The 21,472-nt window shown below is 37.5% G+C and overlaps 1 protein-coding gene across 4 annotated transcripts in view; it reads left to right on the top strand.

The window, feature by feature from the left end:
- The window catches only part of thada (THADA armadillo repeat containing), a 181,835-nt gene that overhangs the window by 133,452 nt on the left and 26,911 nt on the right, over positions 1-21,472 (top strand). For 3 of the 4 annotated variants that reach the window (XM_062971393.1, XM_062971397.1, XM_062971395.1), the window contains 6 exons: positions 973-1,058; positions 15,440-15,852; positions 15,948-16,069; positions 18,258-18,330; positions 18,790-18,934; positions 19,614-19,745. In XM_062971393.1, the coding sequence (XP_062827463.1) occupies positions 973-1,058; positions 15,440-15,852; positions 15,948-16,069; positions 18,258-18,330; positions 18,790-18,934; positions 19,614-19,745 (971 nt within the window). Of the gene's footprint in view, positions 1-972; positions 1,059-15,439; positions 15,853-15,947; positions 16,070-18,257; positions 18,331-18,789; positions 18,935-19,613; positions 19,746-21,472 lie in introns of those variants that run through there. The other variant, XM_062971402.1, reaches the window with a different exon arrangement.

Raw genomic sequence — 21,472 nt, forward strand, 5'->3', positions numbered from 1 at the left:
CCAGAGCATTTATATTAAGCCAGTTTGGTGAAAGCTACTGTTAAGCTTCATAGAACATAGAAGAAAATGCAGGCATCCTAAATATTGATTTTTCACTTCGATATTGGGGAATGCAATTTGTGAGAAATAATTAGGAAAAACACTTGATATCTTCAAAGCCTGAGAATAAAAAAAAGTAAAATGAATCAGAAAGACTAATGGAAATAGGGACCAAAATATAACTTTTGTCCAAAACAAATAAGAGCATTTATTTCTTTAACCCAGAGCATCTTAGTTTTTATTTTAATGTGCTTCTGTCAAACTTGTTGGAGAAATGTGGCTGGCTGCATAGCAGCAATACACTGCTCATTCTTTGATCATGTAGAAGGACCTACTAACTCAGTGATCAATACTTAGCAAAGAGTTCAAACATTGCTGAATAAAGAAACTTGTGTGTACCATTCTGCTACCAGTACAGCCAAATCTAATGGAATGTTTCCTGCTCTGTAGTCCACTTGCAGTTTTGTATTCATTGATGTACAGAATTGTAGAACAGTGTTACTATTTGCAAAAAAAATGAGAAATAAAAATATGCAGTGAAGAACAATTAAGAAATTATTGTGAATATTAATGTTAACTTGAAATTTGGTTAGAAGACATTTGTTAAAAGATCAATATAATGCAGAAATGGAAGCTTCTAAATTAACACCTGGGAAGCTTCCTTTCTCATACAACTTACAAACTTTTTAGAGTCCATTAAAGGACTTCAATTTAGAAAAAGCAAGTATTTATGAAATTTCACTTTATTTATCTTAATATAACCAAACAGACTCATTAAAAAGCAGACTGAATTTCTTACGAGTTCATAAATGATCAAATTTTATGATTAGCATCTTATCCAGTTCATGAATGATTGAATTTTACGATTGGTAGTATTTTCAGATGCTGTATCACTGGTTTTAAAGCAATATAAATTCATTACTTTGTTTCTAGGCAAAATCCCTGTTTGGTGACCAGAGCAACATATCTTGATGTCCTTGTCTTTCTGAATAATTACCTTGGAAAATCCAGAACAGAAGGTAAGCTTCAGTTAATGTATCACTTTACTGCTATTAGGAGAATGTTAAAACCTGTATTCTGGTTTATGGAATAGGTTCAAGTTAATGTAAGGTTCTCAAACTTCTAAAAGTGTTTTAAGTTGGTGAAATAATCTTTTTCAAGTTTAGTGGAGACAAAAGTATATCACGACAATGAACTAGTTAATTGCCATCAAGTTAACTTTACCATATGGTGATTCTATAAATGAAGGACCTCTAAGATACCATATAATCAACAACCCTTCACATATCATGCAAACTCAGGACTATGGTGTCCTTGACTGAGTCTGTCCAGTTGTAAAGGGTTTTTTTCCACCTTTCATCCTGCCTCACATCATAGCAGGAATTATTGACTTTTATAATGACATGCTGTCTCATGATGTGGCCAAAGCAAAATGCGTATGAGGTCTCCTTGAAATCATTCAATTAGACTTTACTCGATGTGCCCTGCTTTTGCTTCATCTCCCCTAATTTTTTAATATTATCCTATTACTCTGTATTTTCATTTCCTAAGTAAAACACTGCATAATTATCTGATTGGAAAAGTCCAATTCCTATCCAATGTAGGTCGCTCACCCCAAGTATTGCAATGTTTATATGTTCTGATTCTTGTTTTACAATGTTTAGCTTCTCTTGAGTCATGTTTCTCACTTTCTGTGCTCATATTTTTGCATTCCATGCAGCCACCTTGGATTACATTTAGAAAGGCAGAAAAATCAATCAATAAATATTGTGTTTATATTGTACAACTTTGGACTTTGCTTTTACACCCACCTACAGCTGAACATCTTTTTGGCCTGAGTTCAGTTGCATCTTTGCCACAGCACTATTCATAGTTGTCATCTGCTGTAGCTCATTGAATGCTTTCCGACCTGGGCCCCTCATCTTCTATCACCTTTCATTTTGGATTGTCTCATTAGGGTTTTCATGGGCTCATAGAATCATAGAGTGGGGAAAGACCACATGGGCCATGTAATCCAGTGGTTTTCAACCTATGGGTCTCCAGATATTTTGGCCTTCAATTCCCAGAAATCCTAACTGCTGGTAAACGGGCTAGGATTTCTGGGAGTTGTAGGCCAAAACACCTGGGGACCCACAGGTTGAGAATCACTGATGTAATCTAACCATCTGCCATGCAGGAAAAACACAATCAAAGCACCCTTGAGAATTGGCCATCCAGCCTCTGTTTAAAAACCTCCAATGAATGAGCTTACACTACAGGCAGAGGCGGAGAATTGAACAATGTTGAATAGCTGTCACGGTCAGGAAGTTCTTCCTAATGTTCCGGTGGAATCTCCATTCCTGTAATTTGAACCCATTTCTCCGAGTTCTAATTTCCAAGGCAGCAGAAAACAAGCTTGCACCCTCTTCCTTATGACATCCTTTTGAATATTTAAACATGACTATCATATCTCCTTTAAACCTTCTCTTCTGCAGGCTAACCATACCCAGCCCTTTAATCCGCTCCTCATAAGGTATGATCTCCAGACCTTTGATCCTTCTAGTCACTCTCCTCTGGACACCTTCCAACATGTCAATAACTCTCTTAAATTGAGGTGCTCAGAATTGAACACAGTATTCCAGGTGATGTCTGGAATATTCAGAAGTGGTTTACTGAACCTTCTTTCTGTGTATTACTAGCACGTGTTAACTGCTTTGATCTCTGAGAGATCTTGTATCAGTGTCATTCCCACTTACATATACACATGTATACAACTGATGCTCTTCAGTAACTCTTAAATATATTGCTCCCATCTGTATAACTTCTTGCCAAACATGAGCATCTATTCGAGTCCCATCACCAAGGAAAGCTAGTCCTATGGTAGGGTTAACATAAAATTTATTAAAATAAAGTCATTTAAAGAGTGGCACAAGGGAACAAGATACTAGTATGACTTTGTGAAAGAGGGACCTAGTAAAATAAATCAAAAACTCCCTGCTCTTAGCAATAGCAATTAATAAATTAAGAACATGGTCTTCATTTCTTGACCCATCCAGGACACCCTAAACAAAAGGAGTCCACACTTTTTTTTTTGGCAATTCCCTGAAATTCTTTAGATGTCAGCACATTGAGTCCAGTTTGGGAGAAATCTGGAATAGAAATCAAATAAATAATAAAATGCATTGGTGACTTCTTTTATGTCCTATAGAACCTTAAACACCTTTTAATGAAATCAGATCCTAAGATAAGTTGCCACAATAATATCTTAACTAAACCTTCCAATATATTTTATTGGTTCTGACATTTTCATTCCACAGTTCTGTACACCAGTGAGCACACTGTCAATGTTGTTATCATATTTACTTGAATCTATTGCTCACCTTTTTTGGCTAAATTATAGTGCCAAAATGGAGGTGCTCATTAGATTTGATGGCATGTTAAAATTGTGCACATACACCCACCTGAGTGAAAAGGCTAGACAGGGAGGTGGGGAAGGCATGCAGAGGGGCTTTTCCCTTTGTGGCGGTAACCTCGGGGCTCTGTGCCACCCGGAGAAGGAGTAGAAAAGCCTGGATGGTGACCCAGTCATTCCTGCCTCCTGGGTGGCTCTTGGGGTCTCTTGCTGTCCCCCCAGGATCAGTCCTATACGGTTCCCAACTGACCACCTCCACTAGGCTTTCAAAACCTCCAGGTTTTGAAGGCCTTTTGAATGAAGCCAGTTGGGAATCTTATGAGGCTGGTGAGTTTGCTAGTCTCTGCCTTCCCAAATGGCCTCATTCTGCCTGCCTTCTGAACGTGCTATTCCTGCAACATTGGACACATTACATTTGATGACATATTCATTTTTTGTAATATTCACCTTGAAAATAGAGGTTCATATTACATTTAAGTAAATACGAGTTCCCAAATGGCCTCATACATGTGCCTGCCTCCCGAATGTGCTATGCCTGCACTGTTGGATACATTACATTTGACGGCAAATTCATTTTTTGTAATATACACCTTGAAAATTGAGGTGTGCATTATATTCAAGTAAATACAAACTCTTAGATATTGAATAATAGTAATCTTGTGTAGAGTGGCATGTCTTACATAGAGATATAATGTACTGTACTGGTTTTAACACTGAACTACAACTCTCAAGACCAGGGTTCAATTGTAGCCAATGGTCTCCAGCACAATAAAGAGGAAAAAAATATATACAGTAGAGTCTCACTTATCCAAGCTAAACGGGCTGGCAGAAGCTTGGATAAACGAATATCTTGGACAATAAGGAGGGATTAAGGAAAAGCCTATTAAACATCAAATTAGGTTATGATTTGACAAATTAAGCACCAAAACATCATGTTTTACAACAAATTTGACAGAAAAGTAGTTCAATACGCAGTAATGTTATGTTGTAATTACTGTATTTACGAATTTAGCACCAAAATATCACGATATATTGAAAACATTAACTACAAAAATGGCTTGGATAATCCAGAAGCTTGGATAAGCGAGGCTTGGATAAGTGAGACTCTACTGTATATCCTGGTTCAGATAACCTTAGATGAAAGACCACTTTGATAAAAGACAACTATTGGAATAGGGGAGCCTATCTGTATTAAGCTATGCTAATATTGTAGCTGACAAATAAGAAAGATAGCGTAGCCAAAGGCCATTGTACAAAAGTGGGATGGGGAAGTTTATGTATATGCAAATGGGTGGTATACAGCAGTATGGTGCATTTTAGTCCATAGAAATAAATAACCGAGTTTTACTTAATACTAAGTAGTTATGCACAAAAATATCAGTTGCATTACCCAAGCAAATTATTTTCAGATTTGGGTGCTCCTTCAGAATATTTGTTAATACAAAATCTTGCCAAAAATGATGTGTATCTTAAAAGTCATGAAAGCAAAAGAAAAACATTTATCTTAATCTTAACATAGATGTGGAAGTGTATGGCCCAATTTTTACTTACAAAAAAAAATAGAGCGTGTTATGTGGTGAGAAAAATAGAAGATAAATTGAATTGTTTTTTACATACTTTAATTCTAAATATTCAAAAGTGATATATATGGTTTTCTGCTATGCAGCCATATAATCTTCAAAAGAAACATCTAGTATTCTTATCTAAGGCAAATATATTTTCAGTTTGTCATTAATTATCCACAGTTCTTAACTTGATTTCCTGCCAGATATACTAAATATATATCACTTCTGTTTCAGTTTTATCTTAAACCCAAATATATTTCTGTGACCTATTGTTGAAAATGGTGGTAATCTTTTCTGAATTGTTTGTTTAAATGGTAAGTCAGCCTGAATTGTAGATCATTTTAGTAATGAACTTCTAGGACTTAACTTTCAAAAGAAGTTAAATGTTACTTAAAGAATCATTCCCATAAGCTGTCATGAACACTGGAAATTGTAAAGTAGTAGGGTCTATGAAAAATAGTTAAAAGTGCAGAACCCTATGGTGATAAATATGTGACAGGAATGAATATCACAGCAAATCTTGTTGAAACTTTAAACTTTTTTGATTTAAAATCTTTTAAGAAGTATGGCCAAAAAGGAAGAAAGTAAGACATCCTGAGAGCCTTTGTTACTGAAGGGTGGTGTATAAATACTCTAAAAAATAAACATTGGCAGCACAGATATATGTGTGTGTGGTTATGGTGTTCTAATTAAACCTAATTAGAACACCATAATTGTGTAACATAAATGTTACATAAATGTAACAAAATTCAAAACAATGGTTTTCCTGTAAAGTACTAAATTTTGGATACAAATTGGTTTCTTGGCTGTTACAGTCAATTAGTATTTTATGCAAAAGGCCATCTCTCTTTGCACATTTACATTTAGATTCTTGGTAACAGTAAGACTAAGTGTATTTTTATTTCAAAGCGATGACTTTTTGGGGTCGAAATGTACATTTTCAGTGAAATTAGTATTTCATTTAAATATTTTTTATTAACTTTTTTTCCCACTGGTACCCTCCTATATCATAATGTTTTACTTCTTTACCATCATTTCCTTTCAGATATGGAAAAAGTAGAAAATAGAGTTTTGGCAGTTCCCATTTTTTTTCTGTGTGCTCATTTTTGGAAGTAAACCTCACCCATTGAACTGTCCTTCATTGAAACTGCTAACCTTGGACCTCATCACACTAGAGTTTGGATATACAGTAGAGTCTCACTTATCCAACATAAATGGGCCGGCAGAACGTTGGATAAGCAAATATGTTGGATAATAAGGAGGGATTAAGGAAAAGCCTATTAAACGTCAAATTACGTTATGATTTTACAAATTAAGCAGCAAAACATCATTGGATAAGCGAGTGTTGGATAAGTGAGACTCTACTGTACTTTCAATTCACTTTAGGGGAGGGGCCTTGAAACAGCTCAGCCAGACAGGTCCTGGGCCTCACCAAACTGCAAACCCCAGAATTCTGCAGGAGGCAGAAACCAGATTTAAAGTGGATCCATGCTCTGATGTGATGAAGGGAAAAAACAAGTACTTCTGCCTTCTCTCCTTCCCATGCAATTAAGAGCAAGTTTAAGGGACAACTTCATTTGGAAACTAAAGGTGCAGGGAAGCAAAGGATTTAAAAATAAAAGTGCTGTTGTGCCAAGCCCATCTGGACCTTCCTCCAGCTTTCTTGCAGGATTTTAAAATGATGGCAGAAGAACCAGCATAATTGACAATAAGAAGAGAGGTGATTAGGAGAAGTTCTTATTGCCAGAAAAGAAGCCCCATTTATTTGTCCTTACGTATAGCAGCTGTTGTCAGAGTAATTTGTAGTGCAGCAGTAGTTGGATAGAGTCAGTGGAACGCAGAATGAAGAGACATCAGAGCCGATGGTAAAACTATATACAAGTTTTACTGAAAGCAGTAATCAAGACAAACAGACTTGTAGACAAAGGACACAGGAATTGACTCTCAGCAGACAGCACTCGACTCAACTCAACTCAGAGCAGAACTGAACTGAACTGATGCAATCAGCAATGCGCACACACTTGTGTCTGGATACTCCCCAGCTCCAGCCACACATCAAGGACATTACAGCTTCTTAGTAATTAACTCTTTCCAGACTATAGTACACTCTGGATGATGCAATCAGTATGCAATACAGGAAAGACACAAATTTCATTTAAACACTATCAATACACAAATCCTACATTAACAGCTGTGACAGAGAAAAGGGTCTCTGTTTGCTTTAGGGTCATACGCCACATCTCAAACATAACACCACTCTGGGTTGTTGTGAGTTTTCCGGGCTGTATGGCCATGTTCCAGAAGCATTCTCTCCTGACGTTTGGCCCACATCTATGGCTGACATCCTCAGAGGTTGAGGGGTATGTTGGAAACTAGGCAAGTGGGGTTTATATATCTGTGCAGTATCCAGGGTGGGAGAAAGAACTCTTGGCTGCTTGCAGCACCTGTCAATGTTGCAATTTGCCACCCTATCAATGGCCCGCTGTTTCAAGGCCTCTCTTTAACACCACCCTTTAAGTCAGGGATGGGAAAATGTTGCCTTTCCAAGTGTTTTTGTCTACAAATCTCAGGATCTTTTATAATTTATCATGCTAAGTGGGCGAAGGGGAATAGCAAACCAGGACAACTTTAGGAACAAAAGTTCCTGAACTCTGCATTTATTTATTAATTTAATTTATATACAGTTTTCTCCTGATATAGGACCTGAACATTTTAAATGTCTCTTATACTCCAGCCCAGTGGTAGGGACACTATTCTTTACTTTGAGCACTGCAACATTATTTTCCCCCCAATTTTTTTGTCTTTGGAGTTTCTTTGGTCAGGATAACCATTAAACATCCAACCACTTCTTCCTTAATGGTACTGTAGTTTCATATTCTGTGATCTCATGTTTAAGCTCCTCTAGTTCCTTTAGCTTTTTGGCTCCAAGAATAGATTTGGGAGAACATGTGGAGAACCAATTTACCTACCCACTCTTGGCTTCTAAAAGACGGGATCAATTGATAATGTTTCTGTTTATAATTTTTTCCCTACTTTCCTTACAATTTGTTATCAAATACAATAGTATTGCTGAACATATTAGTTGGAGTGAGAAGGCATAATAAAATTCTTGGATTTTAACATCCTTTGTACAGTAATAAAAAATGTAGCTTATCGGAGTTCCCTTTTAGTTTTTTGATGGTGACTGAATGATGCTGCAATATATTTTTAACATAACAAGCTAAATCAATTGGACAGTTGAAAGTTATGTGCTATGACTTCGGCAATACAAAACTGATCATGTTTGTGAGAAAGACAATTTTACATTAGGTTGAGCATTTGATTTCATTGTAGCAGGAAAAGCCCTTGCCCAACTATAACTATAGGTGAGTTTCCATCACAGTAAGCCCTAGATTGCGCCAGTTATGGTTTGTAGCTTTAATCCACAAATTACAGGGTAGAGAACCAAAATGTGACTTTTTTATTTCTGGTGTTTTTCTTTCTATTTGGTCAGTTCCTGTTACAAAATTGAAAATTGGAAAAATACCAGAGATAGACTGTGGGTGCAGGTTTATTTGTCATGGTAAGCTATGGTTCCAAGAAAGTCAGAAGTTCCTATTGTGGTTTGTAGTTGGTTAACCAACTATGGCTTCTTGGCTAAGGTGGGTCCATATATCACAGCTAGCCATATCTCAACAAACTTTGCAATGGCTTGGTAAGTTTACATCCCTCCCTTTTCCTAATATACTGTCTCTATACCACATTTAGGCCCATATGTTTCTGGGTCTTAATTTTGTGGCATGCATTCCATAAGGAATTATAAACTCATAACTGCATTAAAATATGTAGTAGATAGCAGGCAGTAGGCAGCTGTTGTTATGCAAATGAAACATATTGGTTAACCTATGTGAGGGTCATCTTTGTACACTAAACAGTTAGAAATGTTTTAATTTAGAAATGTCTCTGTGTTTTGTTGAAGGAAAACAGATAATAAACCAAAACATACCAAGTTCTCAGATCAAAGCATTTTTTTCGCAGAAAATGTTTCATTTGACATGCACTAAAAATAACTAGGCACAAATATCTTAGTTTAGTATCAAAGCCTCATGAAAGCACTTTGGAGCTAACTTAAGAATAGTAGTTCTTGACACATGATGATAAAGATGGCTTGTATTCTTGAGCAATTGCAGCTCATTTTCTTTTGAAAGCATAGTGTCCTGTTTATGTATATTTAAATGTCATACTTATAAATAATTGCACTGGCACATAAAGTGATAGATAATGGATTTTCCCCTCCTGCTTCTATTCCCTCTTCATTTATCAACATTTCCTATTATTCTGTTTTTATTATTATTATCAGAACTAAATTACATGGCAATCTGTCCTTGTAGTTTATTTCAAGGACAGTGAAATAAATAAACAATTAGCAATACGATTTTACACAAAACGTCTCAGTCTTAAGTTCCACTCACTTCAGTTAGTCTTTTTTCCAGTTAAGTGTATATGTTTATTTATTTATTTGCGGTATTTATGTACCGCCCTTCTCAACCCCAAAGGGGACTCAGGGCGGTTAACAGTGTTGGCAACAATTCAGTGCCCTCGATCAAAACAGAATAATACATCAAAGTTGACACTCCCCTAATAAAACATTAAACATTATTAAACACAACACATAAAATAACATCATATATCACACATCACTTACAACTTCACTTTAACTATTCCTATGATGGGCCGAATGCCTGGTTCCATAGCCAGGTCTTTAGCTGTCTCCTAAAGGTCAAGATGGAGGGGGCCGACCTGATCTAACTTGGAAGGGAGTTCCACAGCCATGGGGCCACCACCGAGAAGGCCCTGTCCTTCATCCCCACCAGCCGCACCCGTGAGGCTGGTGGGGCCGAGAGCAGGACCTCTCCTAAAGATCTTAATCTACAAACTGGTTCATAGAGGGAGATGTATTCAGACAGTTAATTTGGACCACAGCCGTTTAGCTTCAAGCTTGAATTTCTATATAAATTAGTTTCAGTGCTTGAGTTAGCATGTTTGTGGATTACATCTCTTGTTTCTTCTTCATAGATTTTAAAATTAAATTTGAATGACTGTTGGCATTAAGTAACCATTATATAGAATGATAAAAATCAGGGTAATCCATGGCACCATTTTTCCTATTTCTATGTATGGTTATGAACGCTGGACAGTAAAGAAAGCTGAAAGAAAAAAAATCAGCGCACATGAAATGTGGTAGTAGATGATACCATGGACTGCCAAAAAGACAAATAAATGTGTCCAAGTGCAAATCAAGTCTGAACTTTTCCTGGATGGTAAGATGACAAAGCTAAAGAACTTGGTCCTTCAGAGGTTGAACTGTATTAGTTGCTAAATCGCACTATCATTTGAAATATCGTGCTAGAATATACAAATATCTTGGGCTGCTAAAAATATTAAATCAAGCCTAGAAGCCAAAATGACTAAGCTGAGACTATTGTATTAATTTAACATGAGATTATATGATTCATTAGAAAAGACAATACTTCTTGATAAGGTGGAAGGAAGTAGAAAAAGAGGAAGACAACATCCAGATGGCTGGAATCAATCAAGGAAGCCACAGCTATGAGTCTTCAGGACCTGAGCAGGGCTGACTGTTGATAACAAGGGATTTGGAACCCCTACATTCATAGGGTCATCATAAGTCAAAGTCAACTTAATGGTAGTTAACAACAACAAAAAACATAGATAAATGGGCATTGTAATGCATCTCATTCACAGCATGCCAAACTCTAGTGGTGAGTACAAAAACGTTCTCACTAATTTCTGGACTAGCTTTTACACATGTTTATAGAATCTCAGGCAACAACTGAGATTGTCACCAAAGCAGGTTAATTGAGAAACCCAAAGCAAGTGCCCTGGTGGTAATGATGAAGTTTGTAGAAAAGGGGAAAACAGGATACCATGAGCAATCTTTTTCCTGTCTCATAGCTCACTGCGGACTAAGTATGCTTGGCAGTTATAGAATTTTTCAGACAGAAAAGAAAGCAAGTTCTGCATAGGTCTTTGTAGTTTTCAATATCCTGGAGGTAGATTACTATAGAAACCCACAAATAATAATAATAATAATAGTCGTCATCATCATCATCATCATCATCATCTTGATTGAAGGCTGGAACTTTAAACTAACCACTACAATATGGACAACAACCGAAACTACCCTCCCAAATTTAAAACATCTTTTAGAATTTTCACTTGAAACTTGCTTCTGAAACTTGGGCACCAACTCAAAATGCTCCAGAAAATTGAAGGGCACCTATCATGATTTCCTCATGAATTATGACTGTTCCTCTTTTTGTTATTAGCTTGGATTCAGGACTATAACATTCCTGGCAACCAAAACCAAATGATCAAACTGGAAGTATCTAGCAAAAAGTTCTGGCTTCCACATTCTCTTGTTATGTATGTCTGTGGCTATCTGAGATCCATTGCAGGAACGTTCCTTCATTCCCATCAGTAGAAGAAATACATCATAGGAGGAATAAGAGAGGGCCTTTTCAGTGGTGGTACCCTTCTTGTGTCATTATTTCCCCTAGACATCCAGTTGGCACCAGTATTGAACTCATTTTGGTGCTAAGTTAAAAGTTGTTTTAAAAAAAGCAAAAAAAAAAAGCTTTGGAGCCAAATTTGTTTTAAGTGGTTTTACATTGTCTGTTTTTAATTGTAAAACTATTTCATATATTTTAATATTTTGAAACAATGCATTTTCTATCCGTAACAGCTTAGGAACTGTGAATCTTGCTAATATCTCAAAATATCAAGTTTTTTTACAGGAGGATAAAATACTCAATTGCTTTTTTTGTCTTATATTGGTTTCTATAGTAAATTGTAATTTATTTCTTTGGTTCACATGTAATCTTTTTTAGATCAAACCTCATTGATAAAAAGCTATTGAAAACAAATAATTAGAGTAGGGATCAAAATGAACATGTTTAATCATCAATCAAAATGATGATGATGATGATGTTTAATCAAACTTAGGACCCATTTAGTTCATCTTCCTGTTTTCAACAATAGGAGCCAGATTGTCTCACTCTAGAGATAGCCAAATTCTTTGTGTCCTTCCTGTAGAAATCAGCCACCTCAATTTGAATTCTTTCTAATTATATCTCGGAGGGAGATATCTTCTGGTCAACTGCAAATTACAAATGTATATGACCCCCTACCCACTTGGATTTTTACCTCCTGTTCTATCGCTGTCCCATCTTTCTTCCTCCTGGCCTAGAAAAATTGTGCAATGGTTGGTTCTCCCATCAGCATAGTTTTGTCTGTAAATAGAAGTGCCTTCTTAATTCAACTTGAGAACAGAGCCAGACATTTACTTTGGAAATTAATGTGCATATTGGTTTAATAAAAATTATGGCATTGGCTAAGGAAAAGAGCTTGTTTTAAGTAAAGCAGAAAAATAAATATGTAAATGGAAGTCAGGAAAGGTTTTTTTTGTCAAAGGTAAAAACATGAATACTTTTCAATCATTGGAAATGAGGGGTATTTCTTTCTGGGAAATGATTTTTTAAGAAAAGGGTGGAGTGGAAGGGAATGTCAGAAACATTTAGTTGTTGCTTGAGATTCTATAAACATGTGTAAAAGTTAGTCCAGAAATTAGTGAGAACATTTTTGTTTGCTTGGTTTCTCTCTCCCCAATCAGATTACTAGTAAATAGACTAAAAGGGGTGTCTATGCAGGGTATGGCCAGAGTATATGCAGTCCTTTGCAACAGTGTCCTTATTTCCTTTATTTATGCAGAAGTTTCCACCAATGTTGCCCCAAACTTTTAATTTCCACAAATTAATCCCCTTTTGGGTAATGTGGTAAGGCTTTAATCATGGGGTGGGCAAGCATAACTTCAAGTCACAACAATATTAACTTTTTAAAAGGTTTATTAATCTAATATAGAAAGAAAAACAAAACTTTTAAGCCATTAGAGTTTACAAATAGATCCTAAAATGAAAGGGAAATAGTTTGTTTTAGTTTACAGTAAGTCCCTACTGAGTAATATGGAAAGGAAGACTAAATGGATTCCTCTAAGCCTATCTAGTCCCTAAGAAATACAGGTCTTAAATTTTTCCTGTTCTCATCTTCTCTGTTCCAGGTAAGCAGTTCTTTGCAATGGCTTTTTGGCAAGCTTTTCTCCCTAACTGTTATCCCACAAATCAAGACTCCTATTCTGACTTTTTTCTGCTTCTGGCTGCTCGTTTGAGTTACTTTCTATTGGCCTGCTTTTCTCTGCTCTGCTTTTCTTCTTTTCAAATTGTACTTTGAATTCACCTTCTGCAGTTTCAGATCAACTTCTACTTCCAGCTTTCTATCATCTCTCCCATTTCTAGACCTGGCTAACAATAGCTAACTCCCACTTCTAGGCCTGGCTAACATACATACATACATAATTTTGCCATGACTTTCTATTTTCTGAACCCACCTTGTATGTTAGAAGAACTTGGCTGTTAAACATCTACTCCAAATACACCACGCAAAACAACATAAAAGCACTGTGATTCTAAGCGCAATGGTTATCTCACTTTGCCCCATGGTAAAGTTTGAATGAGAAGTCTTTCAGTGTTCCTTCTTTACTTGAAACACAAAAAGATAGATTCAGATCCACCAACTTTTATATGTATGAAGTCACTTGAAAGACATCTCTATACTAAAAAAATCAAAGAAATAATAGAAATGCAAAAAATACTCCTCTCTCTCTCTGATGTATTTGGCTTGTGGAGTCCCGCAAGACTCGATATCCCCCATGCTATTCAACATCTACATGCAACCGCTGGGCGAGGTCATCTGGAGTTTTGGAGTTCAGTGCTATCTGTACACAGATGACACACAACTCTATTACTCATTTCCATCTAATGCCCAGGCAGTTGTGATGAGCTGGATGATGACTAAGAAACTGAAACTCAACTCTGTCAAGACAGAGGTCCTCTTGGTCAGTTGTGGGACTGATCGGGGTATTGGGTGGCTATCTGTGTTCGACAGGGTTACACTCCCCCTGAGGACCCAGGTCCGCAGTTTGAGGGTCCTCCGGGACTCGGTGCTGACTCTTGAGGCTCAGGTGTCAGTGGTGGCCGGGAGAGCTTTCGCACAGTTAAAACTTGTGCGCTAGCTGCACCCATACCATGAAAAGTCTGATCTGGCCACAGTGGTCATGTCTTAGTTACATCTTGGATGAATTACTGCAATGTACTCTACTTGGGGATGCCTATGAAGATGGTTTGGAAACTGCAGTTAGTGCAGAGAGCAGCAGCCAGATTTCTAACAGGAGCTGATTACAGGGAGCACATTAAGGTAAGGTAGCCTTACCTTTCCTCACTGGCTGCCTGTGAGTTTCTGGACCCAATTCAATGTGCAGTTTATCACTCATAAAGCCCTTTACGGTTTGGGTCCAGCCTATTTGCTGAACTGCGTCTCCCCCTATAAACCAATTTGGGCCATAAGGTTCTGGGGGGGGGGGGGCTTCTCACGGTCCCACCACCCTCACAAGCATGGTTGGTGGGAACGAGGGAAAGGGTCTTTTCAATGGTGCCCCCCCCCCCGGCATTGGAATGCTCTCCCTAAAGAAAGCAGACAGGATCCCTCTCTAGCTACCTTTAAAAAAGAACTAAAAACCGGACGCAGAAGCAGGCCTTTGAAAATGAATGAGTACTACTTAATATGATCGTGGTCTTTCATCTCTGTCAAATACCCATGGTTTTAACTGGTTTTTCCTCCGGGGTGCAATATGTTTTTTAAACCCAGTACAATTTTTAAACTGTATTTATTGTGATACTGTTATGTTAATTTTACCCGCTTATGATTGTTGGTTATATATTATGTCCTGTCTTTTTGCTTTTGCTTATGTGTGCGTTATGATTTAATTTTGTTGTAAGTCGCCCCAACTCCTTTTGGAGATGGGACAGGATATAAATAAAGTTTATTATTATTATTATTATTATTATTATTATTATTATTATTATTATTATTATTGTTATTTTATTTCCAGTCCCCACTTCTTTTTGCTATATTAATTTTCTTAATACTTATAGTGAGTTTATTGAACATTTGTAGTTTTGCAGAGTTGTTGAACTCAGTATGGAGGGATAGCCATGATACCTTTTTATATTTAACCAGTTATGATATAGAAGTTTAAAGTATTTTCTTTAAGCATCTAGAACAACCTTTAAATATGTAATTCTGAAAACTAGTGTTCATTTGGATTTGGGTGACATGGATTTTTCTGGCTTAGCACTCCACACTTTGCACATAATTTAAGTAGATATATTATGCTGATTCTTATTTATGAAAAATAATTTCTTCTGTTGAAATCTGGAATTTGAGTGGTTGTATTTGATTGCAGTTTGTATTAAGAATTTATGTGCAGTAACCGAAGTATGTCTTTGTATTTCCTTCCTCATCCAACCACCCCCATCCTGTGACTTTTTAGGGACAGAATTGCTCAGATTTGAGGAGAAAATCAGTGAAGTTATCTCAGATTCAGAGCTGGCAAAGGGCATCAACCTCTCTTCTGCAGTGCCAGGACTTGCTCAGTATCTCCAAAGCCTTACCAAGCTCTTCATATCTATGTGTTCATCAACTACAAATCTTGGATCTGCACACAGTGATTTACTTATCAAAGCGAACAGATCAGATTCTTGTTTGTCAGTTGCACATCTGCTGACTTCTGACTTATGTGAAGTGCGTTTATTGGTCTTAGATGCAACCCTGATGTGGTTGAACCAAGCGAATTGTAAACATGTAACGGAAGGAGGAAATGTTCTGTTGTGTCTACAGTCTGGTTTGGAGGAGATCCTTCTTAGGCTATCTTTCAACGAAAAGCAGCCAGAATGTTTTTGCAAGGTGAAAACACAAAGATTACTTTCCTTTTGTAATAATTTCAGATCCAATTGGGATATAACCTTTTTTTAACATGGTAATGATTGTTATTGTTATAGGTATTACAGGTTTTCTACTGTATGGATCTTAAAAATCTGCTTGCAAAAACCGAAGATGCTATAAGTATGAGTCCAAAGGATTTTTTGCATTGGGTTATGAACATTGCAAATACCTCTGACAGGTATACTATTGTACCATTCTGTGTTTTACCTATTTGTAAAATGTTTATTTCCAGTCAAGGCATGATATTTGATTCAGGAAACAGGAAGGTCAAGTTCAAAATGTTGCCACTTTAGGCATTTACATCTGCTGTAATTTTCTGTGTGTTCACAAAGCCTTGGCAAGATTGGCCACAGTTAGTTCCTCTTTACATTCATAGTCATGTCTTCTAACTTCACTTTTGAAGCAGCCCAAAATGGCAGTCTTCATGAAATGGAAACAGGTTTCAGAGAAATGAGGTCATTAAACGTAACCTCTCCTCAACTTTTTGGTTGGAGATTTGAATTTGAATTTAAAATTAGTAATCACCTAGATAGAAATTGATATGCATGGGGCATCAATGACTTGTGTGTTTTATATGCCTTCAAATCACCTATGGCAACCCATGAATTTCATAGAGTTTTCTTACACAAGGAATACTCAGCGTTGGTTTTCCTAGTTTCCTCCTATGAAATATAGCAGGCATGGGCAAACCCAGCCCCACAGGCCAGATGCACCCCTTTGGCTTCTTTTCTCAGGCCCATGTCTGCCTTGGTACTCCCCTGAGCATGTGAATGCAATGGCTCGCTTTGTCCCCACGCTTAGAGGAGGGCTGAGGCAAAGATACATGCTGACGAGCATTCTCCGAAGAGCTCCCACCATGTTTCTCCTTCTCCTCTGAGCATTGGGCCTGCCTTCTCCAGACTGAGAGGAGAAGCAGGGAAAAAATATGGCACTGGCGAGAGCTCCCTATTTCTCCCCCAGTTCTCCTTTGAGTCCGGGGAAGGCGGCCCGCCTTCCCAAGACTCAGAGGAGAAGGAAAACACGATGCTACCGAGATAGCTATTGCCAGCTTCGTGTTATTCTTTCTCCTCTGAGTCATGGGAAGACTGGCCTTCCCCGAACTCAGAGGAGAACCCAGGGAGAAACATGGTGTTGGAGAAAGGTTTCTCCCCAGCTTCATTTTTCTCCTCCTCCTCTGAGGTTTTGGAAAATGGTGAGCCTTTTCCAGACTTGGAGAAGTGGGGAGAAACACGACGCTGGTGAGGAACACTTGCGAGTGCTGTGTGTCTCCTCCTCCCCCCTCCAATCCTACCGACCCTGCCCTCTCCCTCCTCAACCCTGCTCTCTCCCAGCCCTTTCAGCACCACCCCTTCTGGCCCCACTTGCACTCTTTCCAGGCCCAACCTTTGCAGCTGAACCCAGAAGGCGGCCCCAGGGCAAAAAGGTTTGCCTATGCCTGAAATATAGCCTACAGCGCTGTTGCCAGGAATGTATTATCAACTTAGATCATTGATAGTCATGAGAGCTCCCAGGATTCAAGACTGTATTCCTTACCATGTCTGTTTTTGGGGAATATGATTAGGAACATATTCTTGTACCCATGTTCTGATTTTGGACTTGCTGACCATTGGGAAACACAATTATGGACACAACTCTTTTTTTGTTCTGGTTTTCCATCTCTTCCGAGGAAGCACGGCATTTCTTCTGGCCGTGTGCACTTGACATATTGAGAGGAAAATAAAATAAAAAAGTTTATCCCAAGAAAGTGTCAGACATCTATAAACATATTGTCAATTAAAAAATGGCAAGGATCTATCCCACCAATGTTTTCCTAACTTTATAAAATATTTCTGTGCAAATCTTATTCTGATAGTTGATGTCAGACAGATCTCGATTTGTTTTTTTAGAGTTTAAGATTACCTTTTTCCTTTAAAAGAAACACATTTAGCATAACATTTTCAGAGCACAGAAGTAGCAACCCTTATTGTGAAGTTTTTTAAAAGCCCAAGGAACAGAGAAAAGTGCATTTGTTTGCTCTTATTTTTGATAATTCTTTAGAAATACAAAACTACATATCTGTTTTGTAGCCAACTTACATGTTTTGGTATTTGAATATTATGAGAATTTGGTGTGTCTCAGCACAACGTCCTCATGACTATGCAAAAAAAAATCATTTGGTTGTATATTCAGCTGGAGAGCAGGCATAGCATGTTGAACTAGGCAAGATTTCATCCTGTGCTTCAGCTAACGGAACATAATATCAATAACAAGTGTGGGGGCGGAGGTATTTGCCACTAGGACGATTATTGGTTGACATAAACTTCAAAGTTACAGCAATATGTATTTCACTGTTAACTTCGTGTGTCTCTATTAACCTTTTTTTTCAGCATTGAAATTCAAAGTATAGCCCTTAAGTTTGCTTCAAAGTTGGTCATCCATCTTGTACAAAATTGGCAAGAGGTAAGGAAATTTAGTTTGCCAATAGTGTTTGCATGAAATTTCCTTTGCTTAAAGATATTAAGAATTTCCTTTCTGTGTGATGGCCTTCAAACTCTTCATCTTGACATATCTGTTAAATTCATCACTTCATAGATGCAAAATGGGAGTTTATGACTGTAGTCCAAAGGCAAAGAACTCTTGAAGGACTCCTAAATACGTTTTCACAAACATTAATGCAGAAATGCAGTGCAGATTTATTCACTATAATTTTATTTTCGTTTGCTAGTGTACTTTATGTCTAGCTTTTGTTGTTGTTGTTAAAACTGAATTATCTATAAAGCATTAGTGTTGAATGTTGTAGTCTTTAGGTTTTTTTATAGTAGATATTTAAAGATCTTGCTTTAGCTGTTAATTTACTCATCCATTGCATGATTCTTACAATAAGTTGTCATGATTTCTAATAATCATTTATTTTTACAGGATGTGAAATCAGAAGTAAAAGAGTGGGTTGAAATAGTCACATCTTATTGTGGAGATGAACAGCAAATGGATCTCAAATTGTCTGCAGCAGAGATACTTGTGAGCATTACACCTCTTTTCCTGACAAATCAGAAGCTTTTCTTGGGTAAGTTAAGTAGAATGGATACAGCAGAATAAGACAGCTAATGTCATTTGATAGTTTGAGTGTTGGATTACGACTCAGGGACTAACATCCAAATTCCCGCTCAGCCATGGAAACCCAGTGGGTGATCTTAGGCAAGTCATACTCTCTCAGGCACAGAGGAAAGCAATGGCAACCTCATCTGAATCAGGGTTACCATGTCAGAGTTGATTTTTCGGAACATAACCATACACATACAGCTGAGAAGAAATCAGCCAAATCAAACATATCTCAGTTTCACCATCAAAACTAAGCACATACTTGGGATACAGGATACAGAGCATTGGATTCAAACGATAGGAAAAGAGATTCAGTTTAAACATTGGGAAGAACTTCCTGATGGCAAGAGCTGTTCAACAGTAGAATATGCTGTCTTGGAATGTGATCCTGCTTTTGAAACTCTTAAGCAGAGACTAGATGGCCCTTGTTGTCTCTTCCAACTCTGATTCTATGAACTGCTGTACCAAATGTGTACTAATAGTTCTTAATTTGTCTGATTGATCTATATATCAGACAAATCTTTAGGAGAAAGAAAAAAATATTTGTGAATATAATAATTGTGCTAATTCATTAATTAAACATATGCCAAATTATGTGGGTTTTGTGCAACATCACCACAACATCCTTATTTGTCAATATTCAGGTCTGTCTGATACTCTGCTCCTTTGGAAGTGTGTTGTGCTGCTGTTGCAGAGTGAAGAACAGATAGTAAGAGAAACAGTTGCTGGTGTTATCAGGCTGGCCCAGTCTCAAGAAAATATATTTAGGAAAACAGGTATGTAATTTTCATCTACTGTTGATCAATATTTGTGAAAAATATTCCGTTCAAATGGCAACATGTTGAGATTGGTGGGTCATATCCTATGGTGTGATTGTGTGTAGGCAAATCTAAAGTGAGAGAAGTGAAATTATCTTAAATTGGCAGAGGAATCTTATGCTAGCAGATCCCTTTCTGAAATCTGATCAATTTGTCCATATTGTCCATTTTTGTTCCATTTCTTCCATTTATTGCAGACTCATATAATACAAATTCGTCTACTCACTATATGCTTGTTTATAAGCAGTTAGTTTTGGAGATCTGAAATCTACTTGCGACCAAGTCATGTTGGGACCACAGACCTTGTTTTTGAAATCATTAAACAATGGTCTTAAAAATAAAGCACTTTTGGGGCATTTCTTTATTTTGGGAGCAATGGTGGGACAAGCAGTCCTATGAGGTTTTGTGGTGGTTGTAAAACTGAACCAGAAAGGACCTGTGCCTTGCCCATCCATGATTTATTTAATAAACAAGTTGCCTTTGATTAAACAGTTCACTAGATAATGTTGCCTCCAGCCATTTATCCCCTGCACATTACACTGTTCCCTACCCTATAGATATAATGTTATAGTGGACATTGCCCTTCTAGCCCTAACTATCATCTGGCTCCTGCACTTTCTCCACCTGCCCTGTCCTTGTAACCACAACTTTATTGCACAAGTCCCTGACCGTCCGAGTTTAGCATTTGATTACTATGTCAGTCTATGGGTTGATTTATGATGTTAATTTCTGTTGTTATGTTGTTTTATGAGGTTGTTTTATAAATTTTACTGTGCTATGTTTTAATTCTCTGTTGACCGGGCTTGTCCCCATGTAAGCTGCCCTGAGTCCCTTCGGGGAGATGGTGGTGGGATACAAAAATAAAGTAGCAGTAGTAATAGTTGTTGTTGTTGTTGTTGTTGTTATTTTATTATGACACAGCAAACAAGATAGATATGCTGGATTTCATATCACAAAATCACAAGTCGAACACTTCCCAAGTGTCTAGGACTGTGTGATGTATTTTCGGATGATGCGCGCAGATCCCAGCAGGGTGGCCTTTTGCAGTTGGCAGATCGTAATTTTGTCAATGTCTATTGTTTCCAAATGCCGGCTGAGATCTTTTGGCACAGCACTCAGTGTGCCAATCACCACCGGGACCACCTGCACTGGTTTCTGCCAGAGTCTTTGAAGTTCAATCTTGAGGTCCTGATAGCGGCTGAGTTTTTCCTGTTGTTTTTCGTCAATGCGACTGTCACCTGGGATGGCAACATCAATGATCCAAACCTTTTTCTTTTCCACAACTGTGATGTCTGGTGTGTTGTCATTATTATTATTATTATTATTATTATTAGTAGTAGTAGGTCTTCAAGACTGCACATGGAAGGCTGGATATAGAGTTATGGAGGCCATATTTTGCCCATTGCTGATCTAAGCAATGGTGGAAGAGAGTCAGGGAGTCTTGCCGAGGATACCTTGGCCTTTGCTATGTGTCTGCATTCCACCTAACTTGCCTAGAAGCTGGTGGAAGTACAGATGATAAAGATGTAAACAGGGGTCAACAATTAAATTGCTCCAGCAACTTTTTGTTTCTTCTTAACTGGTAGTTGCATGTAGGGAATTAAAAAACTAACCAGGGATTCTTTATAATTATTTTAATAGCTATTTTCCAGCTTGTTTCTGTTTTAGAATCAAGCTGGCTTTTC

Source organism: Anolis carolinensis, chromosome 1 (genome assembly GCF_035594765.1).
Source record: "Anolis carolinensis isolate JA03-04 chromosome 1, rAnoCar3.1.pri, whole genome shotgun sequence".
NCBI classification, from domain to species: Eukaryota; Metazoa; Chordata; class Lepidosauria; order Squamata; family Dactyloidae; genus Anolis; species Anolis carolinensis.